Here is a 15,276-nt window from a genome sequence, read left to right as displayed (position 1 = left end):
ATGAGACACGTGACACAAGAAGGAGTAACTCTCGTGTTTGCTAACTTTGTGTGGTCCTCTTTGTCATGCTTTGACAAGATTACAATTAGAGAATAGTTGAAGACCCCCTGACTGCACCCACATAGTGTATGTATTACATTGATAGGTGCATATACATCATATTAAGTTTGAATGTACATGTAACAGCCTAAGCCCACCGCTAGTAGATTTTGTCCACTTTAGACACCGTCAGCCTCATAGTTTTAAAACACGTATTCTAGGGTCTCATGGTTTTAAAACACGTCTTCTACACCTTTATAAGAAATGCTTTGTTCCCCTTGTTAGGAATCAAGGATTTCATCCGACACCACCCCCTAATTAGCCGATGTGGGACTTTCATTCAACACCTCCCCTCGAACAAAGTACGCCTTCCCTTAATCGAGGCTCGACTCCTTTTCTTTTGGAGTCTTAGTCATTTTTTACTATGCCTTCGAGGAGCCTCGAGTCCTTTTCTTTTGGAGTCCTTTGTTTGACATTTAAGGATTTTGTTGACATGACTTAGTTTAGGGCATAACTCCGATATTATGTTAGGAATCACGGATCTCCAGAATGGTATGATATTATCGACTTTGAGTATAAGCTCTCATGACTTTGGTTTGGGCTTCCCCAAAAGGCTTCATACCAATGGAGATAGTATTCTTTGGTTATTTCCTAAATTAGTCGATGTGGGACTTTCATCCAACACCCTTCTCCAACCAATGAGGTCTCACAATCCACCCTCCCTGAGAGGCCAACGTCCTCGCTAACACACCGCTCGTGATGGTGTTAATATAACACATGCGGAAACAATTTGGATCTTAGGCACTTTTAGAACATCAATTATAGTCAATAACTAGCATGTTCATAAGTATTAAAACTTAATGAATTTGAATACTAACCTTTTGTAGTTCAAATTCCTTTTTCCTCACGAACCGGTTTTGAACCACCACTAGTGTCTTCTCCACTATCCTCCGGCCTTAGAACGGGATTGTGGAATCCGGTGAGTGACTAAACTTGGGAGGAATTTAGTATATATGAAGAGAGAGCTTGTGAGAATTTTCTCAATGTCTTTTTAAGGAAGAAGACCTTCCATGTACCATGTACCATGATCACTCTATTTAAAGAGTCATGTTTGCATGTTCATGCAAATTTGAGATCACCAAATTTTGACACTCAAAATTCCACTCAAATGTTTGGAATTATGTGGCAAGCATGCATGTTTGAGTTAACCAAATTTTGACGCTCAAAATTCCACTCAAACTTGTGGGGTTTATTTGGCAAACATGCAAGTTTAGTTAAACCAAATTTTGACACCTCAAAATTCTCCACTAACATGGATTTTTTCATTAAATGAAGTCAACATTTTGACTTTCTTCATTTTAATTCAATAATTAATTTGAATAATTAATTTCAAATTAAAGTAACATTAAATGATTAATTAAACTATTTAATTAATATTTAATATTAATTCAAATGCCAATTTCAATCAATTCCGACACATAATTGATTAAAATATTTAAATCTTATTTAAATATCTCAAATTCTCTCTTTTTGTTTAATTTGTGTTAAATATATCGTATATATGTAGCGCATATTCCCTAATTTGAATTCGAACACTTCGAACTCACTCGTCACACTATTCTATGGTTTAGTCCGATATGAGCTAGCAGAGGGACTTAATGAACCTAAAGATCATGGGCTCCAACGATCCAAGATTAACTGGTTAAACTCATTAATCTTGTTAACCAACATTCGTTAACTACTAGGACACTCCACTATAGCCTAGTAGTTGCACTCCCCTCACTATAGATATATTTCTGTCCATTTGACATAACCATAATTGCTGGGTCAATTGGCCGTTTTACCCCTGAAGTTATTTCTTGTTCCTTATGTCCCACTGATCCTCTTATGAACAATTGGTTTGTGGTCCAACCAGTAAACCAAATTTCTCTCAGGCCAATGAGTGGGTGAGACCCCTTGTTCAAGACCGGGAGTCAGCGCTTAAGGGAACTACCTCTCTTCTATCCCTAAAAGTGGGTAGGAGCGAATTCCATCTTGTACCCCACGTCCCTAGCTATTCACCCAGTCTTACCCCTGAAATGGGAGGCCTATTGAGTCGGCGAACTCGAGCCACTCTCACCCATGCAAATCTAAGGATAATTCCGAATGAACAGGAGTTCATAGTTAGCTCAGGATTAAGATCAAGTTACCTAGGTCATCGAATGAAAAGAAAATCAGTCTCAACAGTAAACGACATCATAAAGAGAGAGTAATTTTCTATATGGTCCGATCTTATGCAATACTCATTGCATAGGACGCCCCCACTCACATGTCTCCACATGTACAATTTAGTGATCACATTGTTTATATCATATACAAAAGTGGGCCGCATCCATAGTGTCCCCAGAATAAGGTACTCAGCCTTATCCTTATTCTATAGATCATTTTGACTATATACTTAAACTTTATCCACTTTTATGTCTCTATATATAGTTCAAGTTAATCATTCTATAGCAAGAGTGTTCTTAGTTTATTGGATTTAGATTAATGATCGTAAAGTTCACTTTATTCAATAACAATGTTTACTGAATAAACATCAATAATAACTTTATTAAAAATAAAATATGTCTTTGTTTACAAACTATGAGTTTTAAGACATAAAACCCAACAGCTCGGTATCTAGCTCTGATAGCATTTATAACAGCCTAAACCTACCGCTAGTAGATATTATTCGCTTCGCTCATTATGTATCATCGTTAGCTCACACGTCTACTAGAGAGAGATTTCCACACCCTTATAAGAAATGTTTTGTTTCACTCTCCAACTAATGTGAGATCTCACAATAAACGAAGTTATTAACAAAATTAGTACATTTTGAAGTAGAGATATCGTTTATAAAGAGAACAGAGAACTTTGCCCAAAAGTTCTAATCGGGCTTTTGGCATCACTTTGAGACAGACACCTTTTAACAGAAACTACCTATTTTATCGATCAATTTATGGATAAAGGTTTAAATTTCGGCTCCATCATAGCTGCATCTTTGTTGGTTTATTTGAACATAAGATTTTAAGTGCATTAGGATCCCGATTCATGAAACTAATTCAAAATTTTAAATAAATTTTGTGATTTATTATCGTATGAAATTGATGATATTTTTATCCACAAAATAGACATATTTTGTAAGATTTCTTAGAATTTGGAAGGAAATAAAATATTAAAAATGTTGAATTCCATAGATAATAGTAGGGGTGTAAATGGTCCGGGTTGGGTCGGGTTGGAGGATTTTTTCGACTCAACACAAAAGTTCTGGCAAATCCATTAATACATATGTATTTTTAATATATTTTATATATTTTTATTTGACTCGGGTCAACCCGAAGGTTTTACCCATGAACTTGATCGGCTCGGTTTCAGAAAAATGAACCCAACCCTACTCGAAATGCTAATCCAACCTTACCCGAAATGCTAATCCAACCCAACCCAACCTTTATAGTTCGGGTTGGGTTGGTCCGGGTTGTCGGGTTACGGGGTTGAATGTACACCCCTATATAATAGTAGGAAAATATAAAATATAAAATATAAAATTAAAAATAAATAAATTATTATATAAAATGTTTTTAATAAAAAAAAATAAAATATATATATACTTTTATCCCATTTTCCAAATAAAATAATAAAAAATAAAAAAAAAATCTTGACCCAATCTTTAGAACTTCCTAGTTCCTACTTCCTCTTCGCTTGGCTTCTTGCCATACGCACTTCGGGAGCAACCTTCGTTCGCTCCCCCCAGAAGTTTTTGTCTGTTCGTCAATCTCAGTCTCCTTTCCATCCCGAAGCTCGCCATTGTTGGGTTTTTGAAGCTTTTCCTCTTCGTTTTTAGGCACGTCTTTTTGATTTTGTTGTTTTTTTGGTATTATTTGCATATATTTGGCGATTTCCTCCCTCCGCAAAAGTCAAATTTGTTGAGTAAAATACTGAAGTATGGATGTTTTTGTTTAGTTCATCAATCGCAAAACGCATCATTCAATTCTTCTTCTCCGATCGGTTGCGAAGTTGTATTTGAGGCGGTTTAGCGGTGATCGAGATCGACTCGAGTTCTCCTTCCCGTCGATCGGGATTACCGCTTCGTCAATTTCTGCGTGCAATTTTCATCATCGTCAATGGGTTACGAAGATGATCCGTGAGTAATTTTACTTGATTGTATTAGGGTTTGCAAGTGTGAATTTGGTTCTTTTTCTTTATAGGGTTTTTTTTTTTTTTTTGGTGTCAGGTACCGTGACGAGGATGGTGAACCATTGATGGACTTTGACCATATACAGTCAGACGGTGAACAATCCCCTGAACCGTACAATCCCGACGAACTATTAGATGAGGATATTGGTGATTGGGGCGGGCGACAGCGATCTCAGACTCCTGTTTATGATGCGGAAGAGCCTCAGGCCAGACCTAGAAAGAGGTTGATTAAAAAGAGTTTGGCTGGCAAGGAGACTGTGCCCTCTAATTTGGTGGACGATTATGATGATGTGAGGGACTTCTCGGCGGACCAGTTTGTGAGGGAGGGTTCGGAGGAGAGGAAAAGGAAGAGGGCGATTAGTAGTGGGAAAAAGGAGAAGAGATTCAAAGTAGATAATAAGTTTGGAAGTAGTAGTAGTGGAGGCAAGAACAGATTATCGAAGAAAGCCTTCTCAGGGAAGGGGATGAAGGATCAAGATGGGGATGTCAAGGAGATGTGGGAGACTATTGCTGGTGGCGCTTCTGATGTAAGAATTCTTCATTCTTTTTTTGTTTTTCTTCTTGGGTTTTTCTCAAATGCTACTAGAATGATTTTTTTCCCCAGTATTTAGGTTCTCTAATTGGCGCCTCTAACCATTTGTTATCACTTGGATTGAATAAGCCTTGCCAGTTCAATTTTCTCCACTAGATAATAGCTCAAAGTTGAATGAATTTGCATTTGTTTACTTGTTTCGAATTGTGTCCACTGAAAAATTTTCTGTAAATTAATGGTGTAAAACTATGTTGTGTTTATGCGACACGGTATCTTCTTGAATTATGTAATGTTTGTTATATTTGTAAATGTAACGACCCAAGCACACCGCTGGCAGATATTGTCCTCTTTGGGCTTTCCCTTTTGGGCTTCCCCTCAAGGTTTTTAAAATGCGTTTGTTACGGGAGGTTTCCACACCCTTATAAAGAATGCTTCGTTCTCTTTCCCAATTGATGTGTGATCTCAAAGTAACATATTTCCTTATATTTGAATGGAAGTTCTAGAATTTGATTTAGTCTGCTTTGGTTCATGATTTTGCAACCTTGTAACCATAGAAAGTGCAATCGAAATTGCTTATCACCCTTTTGAACCTTTATGCCATATGTTTAGTGATGGTCTGCCTTTTGTTTTTGATGAAGAAAAGCTTAATGACTATTTGCTAGATACAAGGATTTGGAGCTTCATGTCTTGAGTTTGTAGAATGATGTCATCTTTGTTCTAAGTCAGCTTTTCTACTGAAATTTTTTATTCTATAAAGTAACTTAATTTGTTTCCTCCATTTTATATCTCAAACCATTGGATAGAGATTGTCTGTATTGTCTTGAGACTTGTCAAAAATGGTACTTGATTATGGCATTAAATTCTACTGTATTAACGGTTAAAACTTAACTCGCTGCTTACTGGTCAAGTGCTTTCATCTTCTCCATCTTGGCCTTTAGTATTAATGATCTCTTTCCATTGAATAAAGTGTCAATGATCTCATGAGATTAAATGCCTTTTAAACTTGATTATTTGTATAGAAAATACTAACAGTTTCCGGTTAGATGTTTATAAACTGTGTTTTCTATTGATGTTATAGGATGATCAAGAAGGTGCCAGAACAGTTGATGATGATAATTTTATAGACGATAGTGGTGTAGATCCTGCTGATCGGTATGGAAGTGATGATGAGCCACGCTCTCCCCGCTATGCTCCTGAGGTAAGTAGTAATTTTCTTTTGACAACATAACGTTATGAATTATGTCTAATATTTTCATGGGCACATGTAAGTTGAAGACTGTGCATGTAATATGTGGAATTGCATAATTAGAAGAATTGTACAAATTCGTTAAACTGGAGCTCTGTATTCATCTGAAGATCGGTATTTACTTTATTTCACCTAATGCAGTTAGCAGCATCTGTAACTGAATATATATAGTAATTTGTTGGTCTTGATATTCTTATAAAGAAGTTTGCTGGCCTTGATGTTCTTTCAAATACCCACTTTTCTATTTGGATTCTAATAGGCCGAGGAAGGTGAGGAAGATGACGAAATTAATGATCTCTTCAAGATGGGTAAGAAGAAGAAGAAGCATGAGAAAAGTCCTGCAGAAATAGCATTGCTAGTGGAGAATGTGATGGCTGAGCTTGAGGTCACTGCCGAAGAGGATGCGGACCTTAACAGGCAGGGGAAACCTGCTGTTAATAAACTGAAAAAGCTGCCACTTCTGACCGATGTTCTTTCGAAGTATGTATTGATGCAGTCTTCTCTCCATTTTTATACATGTTTGTTGTTTAACTTGTGATTCTCCTTCACAGGAAGCAGCTTCAACAGGAATTCTTGGATCACGGAGTGCTAACCCTTCTAAAGAATTGGCTTGAACCTCTACCAGATGGGAGTTTGCCGAATATAAATATCCGGGAAGCAATCTTGAAGATTTTAACTGATGTAAATGGAATTTCTATTCTTTGACGGCTTAAAGTATTATGGTTATTGATGACATTTTAGTAACACCCAACGCTGGATTTCTTTTTCTTAGTTTCCAATAGATCTTGAACAATATGATAGAAGAGAGCAGCTGAAGAAGAGTGGCCTTGGAAAGGTTAGTGCGAGGTCACCTTTAGTGATTTTCTCAACTGATTTCTCTTTCCTTTTTTATCATTCAGGAACAAAGCATGATTATGATGTTGTACATTCTGCAGGTTATTATGTTTCTATCGAAGTCTGATGAGGAAACCACATCCAACCGGAAACTTGCAAAAGATTTAGTAGATCAATGGGTAATGTTGCCTCTTTCCTTTTCTTCTGCAGTTTTTATTTCGTGATGTGTCCGAGAAGGTACTGGAACCCGTTTCGCATGAAATTAGGGAGAAGCTGGAAGAAGAATTCCAGTTTGGTGTAGTGGGGTTGTTTTATGTATAATTTGGGAATTTCTCCTTGTTTTTTCCCCTTCATACACCGGAATAGATGTTGTTTCAAGCAATACCTGCCATGTCCAACTTAATTGCACTGTCATATGTTGTTTTATTTCAAAGAGTTCTTACTGTTTTCTGGATTGTGTTTGTGCTCTCTAGGTAAGAAAGATTATTTTTGTGGGATTTTGGTGCTTATTTCCTGCTTTTTATGGTGCCCATCTTTCTATGAGTGCTATCCATGTAGCTTCCAATTTCATTGTGCTATCATGCACCGATTATTTGTAAGAAATCACAGGGAAGAGAGAATGTAGTAGTTGGATTCTCTTACTGATTTATACATTACTTTTACTGCCAAACTTTCTAACATATGGATCAAAATTGGCATTTCGTGTAATTGCAGAGTCGACCCATATTTAACAAAAGTACTAGATTTGAGGACATGAGAAATATGGAAGATGAGAGGGTGCCCTTTAGAAGACCAATGGGGAAAAAGTATTGTTCTTTATCTTTAATTTTCTTTTCTTCTTTCTCCTAGTACTTCTGTTTCCTTTTTAAATATTAAGGGAACTCTGCTGCAAAACGGTTTTGAAGGACGGGAAACAAAGCTGCTGGAATTGAATCTCGAGATGGGGATCTGGACTTGGATGAATTCTCACAGTAAGATTTGATGTCATTTATAATTTAGTGGCGTACCTGGTGCACTTAAGTTCTAAATCCTAATTTCAAATTTATTCTTGTTCGATGCCTATTTTCTGCATGTTCTTTATGTGAGATCTTTTTATTTGTGACATGAATGCAGGGGACGCAAGTCTAGTCAGTCATCCTCAAGGCAACATGCTTCACGGCCAGAAGCAACACCATTGGATTTTATTGTCCGTCCCCAATCTAAGATAGATCCAGATGAAATCAGAGCTCGTGCTAAGCAAGCCGTGCAAGATCAACGTCGCATGAAGGTTAGTTTTCCTTATTATTCTACGAAGGTGGATGACTAGATTAAATTCCTAACCTCAAGGTTTAGGTGTTTAGTTTGCTGAACCCCAGCTAGGGACCTCTGGGCTCTTGGACTGGATATTAAATGTCTATGATCTCACATGTTCTTCCTCAAGCTAGGAATCTTACTTCATGGTTAGGAGATTTCTGGTGTTGAAAATAAAACGTATGTTGTGGATGCCAAAACCACTCCTGTAACAGTCCAAGCCCTCTCATACCAAAACCACTACCACTCTTGTAACAGTCTGATATTTTCCTCTTTGGGCTTTCCCCTTTCGGTTTTTTCCTCAAGGATTTTAAAACGCGTCTCCACACCCTTATAAAGAATGCTTCGGTCCCCTCTCCAACCGATGTGGGATATCTCAATCCACCTCCCTTTGGGACCCAACGTCCTTGCTGGCACTCGTTTCCCTCTACAATCGATGTGGGATCTCACAATCCACCTTCCTTTGGAGCCAGCGTCCTTGCTGGCACACCGCCTGGTATTTAACTCTGAAACCATTTGTAATAGCCCAAGCCCACTGCGAGCAGATATAAACCCAAACCCACCAAAAGGGAAAGCCTCAAAGAGGATAATTTTGCTAGCGGTGGGCTTGGGTTTGGGCTGTTATAACTTCCCAGTTCACAATCATGTTTGAATTGGTTTTATAAACGTTTCCTGATAAATATATTTGTATGAAAACATTCAGAGGGTGCTTTTGGCTCAAGGACTGGTTAGGGAAGCACCCCAAAAACTTCTAAAATGTAAACTTGGTTGAATTTAAAAGAAAAAGAAGACATTGTTGCAATATTTGAAGAGAATAGGCGACAGCCTTAGAAGCAGAATAAGATGTTGTGACCAACTGCTCAACTGTTTTTTCGCATGTATATAATAGATTGAGAATCATTGCATTAGAAATTGTCAGGGTCACATTCATTTGGACTTGCCTACTGTAAGCTTCATTCTAAACTCAATTTTTTAATTTTTTTATCATCCGTGTCAGATGAACAAAAAGTTACAGCAGTTGAAGGCGCCAAAGAAGAAGCAGCTTCAAGCGACAAAACTCAGCGTTGAGGGTCGCGGTATGCTCAAGTACTTGTGATGTGTTAGTTGACTTTATTAACAAACGAACGAGTCTGCTATCCCGATCGTGGCTGGGAAGTCCTGTAGTTTGCTTAATAATTGAAGGAGACAGACGCTCGGAAAGTAGCAGCAGTTCCTTCCTCTACCGAAACTTCTCCATCCAATGATCACAAACTCTCCAAGAGATCTCTGAAATATTTATCTCATCTGCCGTTGAAATGTGCTTTGCTTTAAAGCCTTACTTGTACAAAATGATCGTCGTCGTATGTTTTCGGATTCGGATGTTTTCAGATTCGGATTGGAATCAAATTGTGAATCGAACTCCACACCCTTTCTGAATATTTGAATGTATCAATGCGCAAAAACCAGTATTAAGTTTTGTCATGCTTTGGCTCCCTACAGGCAAAAATGATTGCTTCATGTTGGTCATCTCTTCATTATCCTATTTATATAGTCTGTCGTCTGTCAAGTTTCCAGTATACTTTTAAGGGTGCAGAGATTTAAGACTGAAGTTTTTTATGAAATTGATAAAGTTGGAGTCGTAGTTTGATGGATCTTTTCTTTGGTTCTTTCTGTAGTTTTCTTTTTCTTTATTTATTTATTTTTGTATTTTTTTGTTTTTTTTTTTTGTGATCCTATATTAGTTGGAGAAGGGAATGAAACATTCTTTATGACGATATGGAAACTCTTCCTAGTAGACGCTTTTTAAAACCTTGAGTCTTTATGAGGGTATGGAAACCTTCTCCTAGTAGATGCTTTTTAAAACCTTGAGTCTTTGAGGGTATGGAAACCTTCTCCTAACAGACGTTTTTTTAAAACCTTGAGTCTTTTATGAGGACATGGAAACCTCCTCTTAGTAGGCGTTTTTTAAAACTTGAGGGAAAGCCTAAATAGGATAATATTGGTTAGCGGTGGGCTTGAGTGTTACAAATAGTATTGGAGGTAGACATTGGGCGGTATGCTAGTGGGGATGTTGCCTGACCCTTAATGGAGGTGGATTGTGAGATTCTACAGAGGTGGTGTGGGGAACGAATAAGGGTGTGGAAAGTGTGGATTGTGAAATTTCAAGGAATGGAACATTTAACATTTCTTAAAAGGGCAACGAAATTTCAAGGAATGGAACATTTAACATTTCTTAAAAGGGCAACGAATAATAAACATTTATTATAAGAGTGTGGAAAGCTATTATAAGCCTATTTTTAGAACTCAAAAGTATTATTGAATTGTATAAGAGCGTGGAAAGTCGAGAAAGCCCTTATTAAGCTATTATAGGCCTATTTTTAGAATTCAAAAGATTTATTGTATTTTTTAGATAAAAATATTAAGTTTAAATGTATTTTTTTATTAATTAAGCCTATGATTAAATTTGACCAACTAATTTTATAGTTAATTTTTGCATTGATTAAATTATTTAAAATTCGTGAACGGATTAGGGAAAATTATAACAAAATATCACATTTAGAACTCAATTTGATTTAATTACGGCCAAAATTGATTTTTATCTGACTTTTAAAAAGGAGTTACAATTGAAATATTTCATTATTCTTTAATAATTATCCAAATAAATTATTTACATTTTTAGAGGAACCAAAATTAAATAAATAGCTGCGAAACAAATGCGATTGAACCGCCAAATTACACATTTCCATCAAATTTACAGGCCAGAGTCAAAATCCCTCGTTATCTATTCGCCGTATTCCTCCCATTCCCCGGGAGCCTATAGACCATATATTCCTTCTTCTTCCGCCGCTTCCGCCGCTTCCGCCGCCTGGTTGTTTAGGGCTTCGACGAATTTTGAGTTTCGCCGGCAGAGTAGACAGAGAATCTGGTAACCGCTAGTTCTGCCTAGCAAAGGTTGAACGTTTCATTTAGGTATTATTTTTTTTTATTTTTATTTTTTTTTATCTTGGCGGGGTTTAATTCCATGTGCTCTTGTGATTTTGCTTTCTTCGTTTGATTTCTGAGGCATCTATGGACAATTTGGATATGTGAGGGTTGTCGCGAGGGGAAATTATCTTTTACATCTGCCGTTTTCAAATTACGACTGGGCGGTTTGTCGAAACGGATTTTCCGTAATGTATTTGTATTAAATTCGTTCTTATCTTACTTTTCTCATTAGAAGGAATTGCTTATGTGATCTTTTTTTTGGGGTAAAATATTGTGAAGTCATACAGCTAGTTTGATCTTAGCTCTAGCCAAATTATTTTATTGATTTGTATTTCTATCATTTTTCTGTATACATATATTTTCATAGGACTAGATATTTTCTAGCGGACTTGATTGTTTCCAATTATATTCAGTATTTCAGTTATTAGTACCGGATTCAAAATACTATTCCAATCAAATTTGTTGTTAATGTATGGTTGATATATCAGCAAGGCAAGAAGATGGTATCTGGATTGATAAATGCAAATCCTGTTGTATACGAAAAGAAAGAACGCCGGGCTCGAAACACTCCATGTGATAGTGACGAATATGCAGTGGAATCCATTGATCAGTTGGAAATTTTTGATATCCTTTTTAAAATTTTGAAATTTCCTGTCTGTTCTTCATTTCACTTTTGTGTTTTGGTTAAGTATTCACTATTCCTTAACTAAATGTTGTCAGCACAAAACACCAAGACTCTTATAATTATTTGCAGCAACTACTTTGCTATGGAACTTCTTTTATCATAAGGATATGCTTTCTGTGGTACATAGGACAAGCATGGTTCAAGGAATCTTGTATATATGTTGGCCTCATCTTTTAATGTCACTTCTCTTAATGAAATTGTGGTTTCTTATGCACTTTGTATATGCTGTATTTGAAGAGGTTAATGAAACAAATCATGTGGGTATTCACACTGTATGATTTTTTCCTTAACATTCTTAAATCATATTAGAGATATAAAAGATCCCGAACACCCTTACTCTTTGGAAGAGCTTAAAGTGATAACAGAAGATGCAGTCGAAGTAGATGACGAGCATAGTTATGTGAGGTAACCTAATATTTAGTAATTCTGTTGTCTAACCTCATTCATCTACCAGAATTTGTAACGTTTGTTTTATTCTGGTGTCTGTTCCCTTTCTGTAAATGATTTTGTTGCTCGCAGGGTTACATTTACTCCAACAGTTGAACATTGTAGCATGGCAACAGTTATTGGTTTGTGCTTAAGGGTGAAACTCATGAGGAGCCTACCTTCTCGGTACAAGGTATTAATCTCGAATCTTGATCACTTATTATTGGCCAAGCATCCATATCTGGAGCACCGCCCCAAAACGTCACGCCACTTTTTTAACCATAAGAGGGAGTTCATTTAGATCGTATAAAAGACTAGATCCGCAGACCTATTGATTGACCATAGATGTGATCGCTATCTAAGAGAATCTCAGTAGTTATTCTATCGTTTAAGGGCAATTCAAAAGTCTCTCTATAGCTGAAGAATGAGCGTCATTATTTATGCATGGGTGGGTGGGTCAATTAATGCTCATATTTCAGCATTTAAAAGTAGAATCAAAATCAAGTGTGCTATGTCAGGTTAAAATGACAATTGTGAATCAGAGAAAAATGATGATCAGGATTCCACTTCTCTGAGGGGACCCAAGATTGTCTTAGAATTAGAGCTTGGCAAACAGATAGATACAACTTGTAGGAAATCTAGATTTTGAAGTTGAACTAGGCTGTAGGATAGTTGGGAAAATTATCTTCTACCGAGAGAGCTTTAGTGGATAGTAGTATAAGACAAGTACTCTGCTCTAAACGAACTGAAAAATTCGAATAATCACTCTATATGAAGATACCAGCTTCCGTAGAGATGGATGAACGTACAAAACAAAGCCACAAGAAGCCTTACATGTGAAGCCAAAGGCCACAAACAAACTAGAAGAATTACAAGAAAGATCCCTTTATCTATTGGTTAAGACAATTTCATATTGATAATGTGGTGAGGGAATTGGTTATTCTATGGTGGTGATTTTAGAATCCCAAATTAGGAAATTTTCTCCCGCATTCTAAAATTTGAGATAATTTCATTTTACATTACAGTTTTGTTGTTGATTGCTTAAAACCATTCTCCATCTTTTTAGGTGGACATTAGGGTAGCTCCAGGATCTCATGCTACTGAAGCAGCAGGTATCTCACTAACCTTACATGTCCTCGTATTTTAACTTCTTCCATGCTCTGATACATTAGTAGTCCATACTCCACACCAAGCCACAATAAGCATACTTTTCTATGGGCTTAGGTTAGGTGATGAGGTTTAACGCCTCCCCTGTGTTCTTCAGTAACTAGGTGTGTTGGATTGATGCCCCTTTATGTAGTTTTTGGGTCTTCATTTTTTGTGGGACTCGTTTTTTGTATGCGCTTGTATATTCTTTTATACTTTCAATGAAAGCTCGATGACTGATAAGGCAACCCTAATCCTCAGCCCAACCATCTAAGCTTTTGTTGAAGCAAGAACCCTTGAATCAAAGAAATTAACACTTTCTTATACAAAATTCGGATAAACCAAGAGATGAGGTTAGAATTAGATTACTTTTTAAAAACTTGGAACCTTGCTATGAATTGAGTCACTCTATCATCGAACTTAATCAAGGCTTGATTGAATATCTCTAAAATAGATTACCTCTTAATAATGAAAGCTCGGCTACCAAAAAGAAAAGTTCAATATACTTTTCTATAAATTTCTATTTAACATGAGAAGTATTCGTGATGAGTGCCATCTGGAAAAATAATTATGAATGTTTTGCTCATAGCTGTGGTTCATAATTAAGAACATGTTGGCTCCTCAAGTCATAGTTCTAATTTATTTTTCACATCTGCAGTAAACAAACAACTTAATGACAAAGAAAGAGTTGCAGCAGCACTGGAGAATCCAAATCTAGTAGACATGGTTGATGAATGCTTGGCTCCATCTTATAGTTGATTGAGCTGGGAGCGACAAATGCAGTGAGATCAATAATCATCTTAAAAATCCATTCTAATGGTATATTTTTGGTCCCTTTTATGGATATATGTATTATATGAGTTTTTACTAGAACGCACAATGTTCTGAAAATTTTCTTGGACATTTGTTTCACTTAATCAGTAGGATACAACCATACAGATATCTCATTAAAGTGTTAGCTGCACTTGGATGTCTTGTTATATAGGGTTAGTATTTTTTTAAAAATTGCATTGATCATTGAAGAATTTTTCTCACGTTATTTTTTTTGGAAGGTATTCATTCATGTACTTGTTCAAGATTTTAGTTGCATTTGGATTCGTTAGAACCGTACGTCACATTGCGTTCCTGATCATCTATTTCTTAGGGTTTTTAGGTATGCAGCGTTGCATTCTTGATTATTCCCTCTTCGGATTCTTATCAATGTATGTATTCATGCTTTGAATATGAATCGCGAAATGGAAATGCTAAAGACGGCTTGTCTGATTCCGATGAAATAAGATATCTGATTTTACTAGAAACTTGATTCTGAAATTGAAGTGAATATGAGAGGCTTACGTTTTAACAACGTTTTTTTTAATTAATACATGTTTGATAAATTATTGGATGAGGCTCCTACGGGGTTGCCTCATTATATGTGGATTAAACATTTTTTTTCGTTGTTCCTAATGATGGAATATATATCACCAACTTGTTTCATATTCGTTTAAGCTTCATATTTCATCTTAAAATTTAATAGATTTTTACTTTGAGTAGTTTTGTAGTTTAAGTGTGTATACGAGTTTAACTTTGCCTCCGATAACTTTGAGTAAATTTTTACTTTGAGCCTTCAGGTACGGGTTGGAGAATCTTTTGGACTAATTTGAATCCAACCCAACCTTAGTTGTCGGGTTTTTTTTTAATTATCTCATAAAGTTCAAACATCAAACTCACAAATTACAATGCATCATTAATCTTTTTAAGTTTCATAATAATTTTAAAAGTAAGGTAAAGTTGTAATTCTATTTTCGAGTTGGTGAGGTCGCGTCGCATTGACTAAAAAAATGTCAATCTACAAACCGACCTAAATTTTTTATTTTCCAAAACCTCAACCTAATTTAAAAAAAAAAAAAAAAAAAAAAAAAA

General features: G+C 36.2%; 2 protein-coding genes across 2 annotated transcripts; both read left to right on the top strand.

Moving 5' to 3' along the window:
* The first annotated feature begins 3,725 nt into the window (after positions 1–3,725).
* LOC111466831 (protein IWS1 homolog 1-like) lies at positions 3,726–9,659 on the top strand. The gene is made up of 12 exons (XM_023111470.1): positions 3,726–3,898; positions 4,018–4,198; positions 4,289–4,778; positions 5,862–5,981; positions 6,289–6,509; positions 6,581–6,710; positions 6,802–6,864; positions 6,965–7,042; positions 7,578–7,669; positions 7,769–7,834; positions 7,977–8,130; positions 9,151–9,659. The coding sequence occupies exons 2-12, from the start codon at positions 4,179–4,181 to the stop codon at positions 9,247–9,249; spliced, it is 1,533 nt and encodes a 510-aa protein (XP_022967238.1). The 5' UTR covers positions 3,726–3,898; positions 4,018–4,178; the 3' UTR covers positions 9,250–9,659.
* A 1,206-nt stretch (positions 9,660–10,865) lies between these two features.
* On the top strand, positions 10,866–14,408 carry LOC111466894 (protein AE7-like). The gene is made up of 6 exons (XM_023111580.1): positions 10,866–11,102; positions 11,606–11,741; positions 12,102–12,207; positions 12,322–12,421; positions 13,295–13,340; positions 14,033–14,408. The coding sequence occupies exons 2-6, from the start codon at positions 11,618–11,620 to the stop codon at positions 14,131–14,133; spliced, it is 477 nt and encodes a 158-aa protein (XP_022967348.1). The 5' UTR covers positions 10,866–11,102; positions 11,606–11,617; the 3' UTR covers positions 14,134–14,408.
* The last annotated feature ends 868 nt before the right edge of the window (positions 14,409–15,276 follow it).

Source organism: Cucurbita maxima, unplaced genomic scaffold (assembly GCF_002738345.1).
Source record: "Cucurbita maxima cultivar Rimu unplaced genomic scaffold, Cmax_1.0 Cma_Scf00032, whole genome shotgun sequence".
Taxonomy (NCBI): Eukaryota; Viridiplantae; Streptophyta; class Magnoliopsida; order Cucurbitales; family Cucurbitaceae; genus Cucurbita; species Cucurbita maxima.
This window is presented reverse-complemented; position numbering and strand designations above follow the sequence as displayed.

Coding starts and splice junctions, on each gene's coding strand:
- LOC111466894 (XM_023111580.1), top strand. CDS start 11,618: ATGGTATCTGGATTGATAAATGCAAATCCTGTTGTATACGAAAAGAAA. Junction 11,742..12,101: donor TGATCAGTTGGAAATTTTTG/ATATCCTTTTTA, acceptor TAACATTCTTAA/ATCATATTAGAGATATAAAA. Junction 12,422..13,294: donor GCCTACCTTCTCGGTACAAG/GTATTAATCTCG, acceptor CCATCTTTTTAG/GTGGACATTAGGGTAGCTCC.
- LOC111466831 (XM_023111470.1), top strand. CDS start 4,179: ATGGGTTACGAAGATGATCC. Junction 7,043..7,577: donor AAGATTTAGTAGATCAATGG/GTAATGTTGCCT, acceptor GTGTAATTGCAG/AGTCGACCCATATTTAACAA. Junction 7,835..7,976: donor GACTTGGATGAATTCTCACA/GTAAGATTTGAT, acceptor ACATGAATGCAG/GGGACGCAAGTCTAGTCAGT.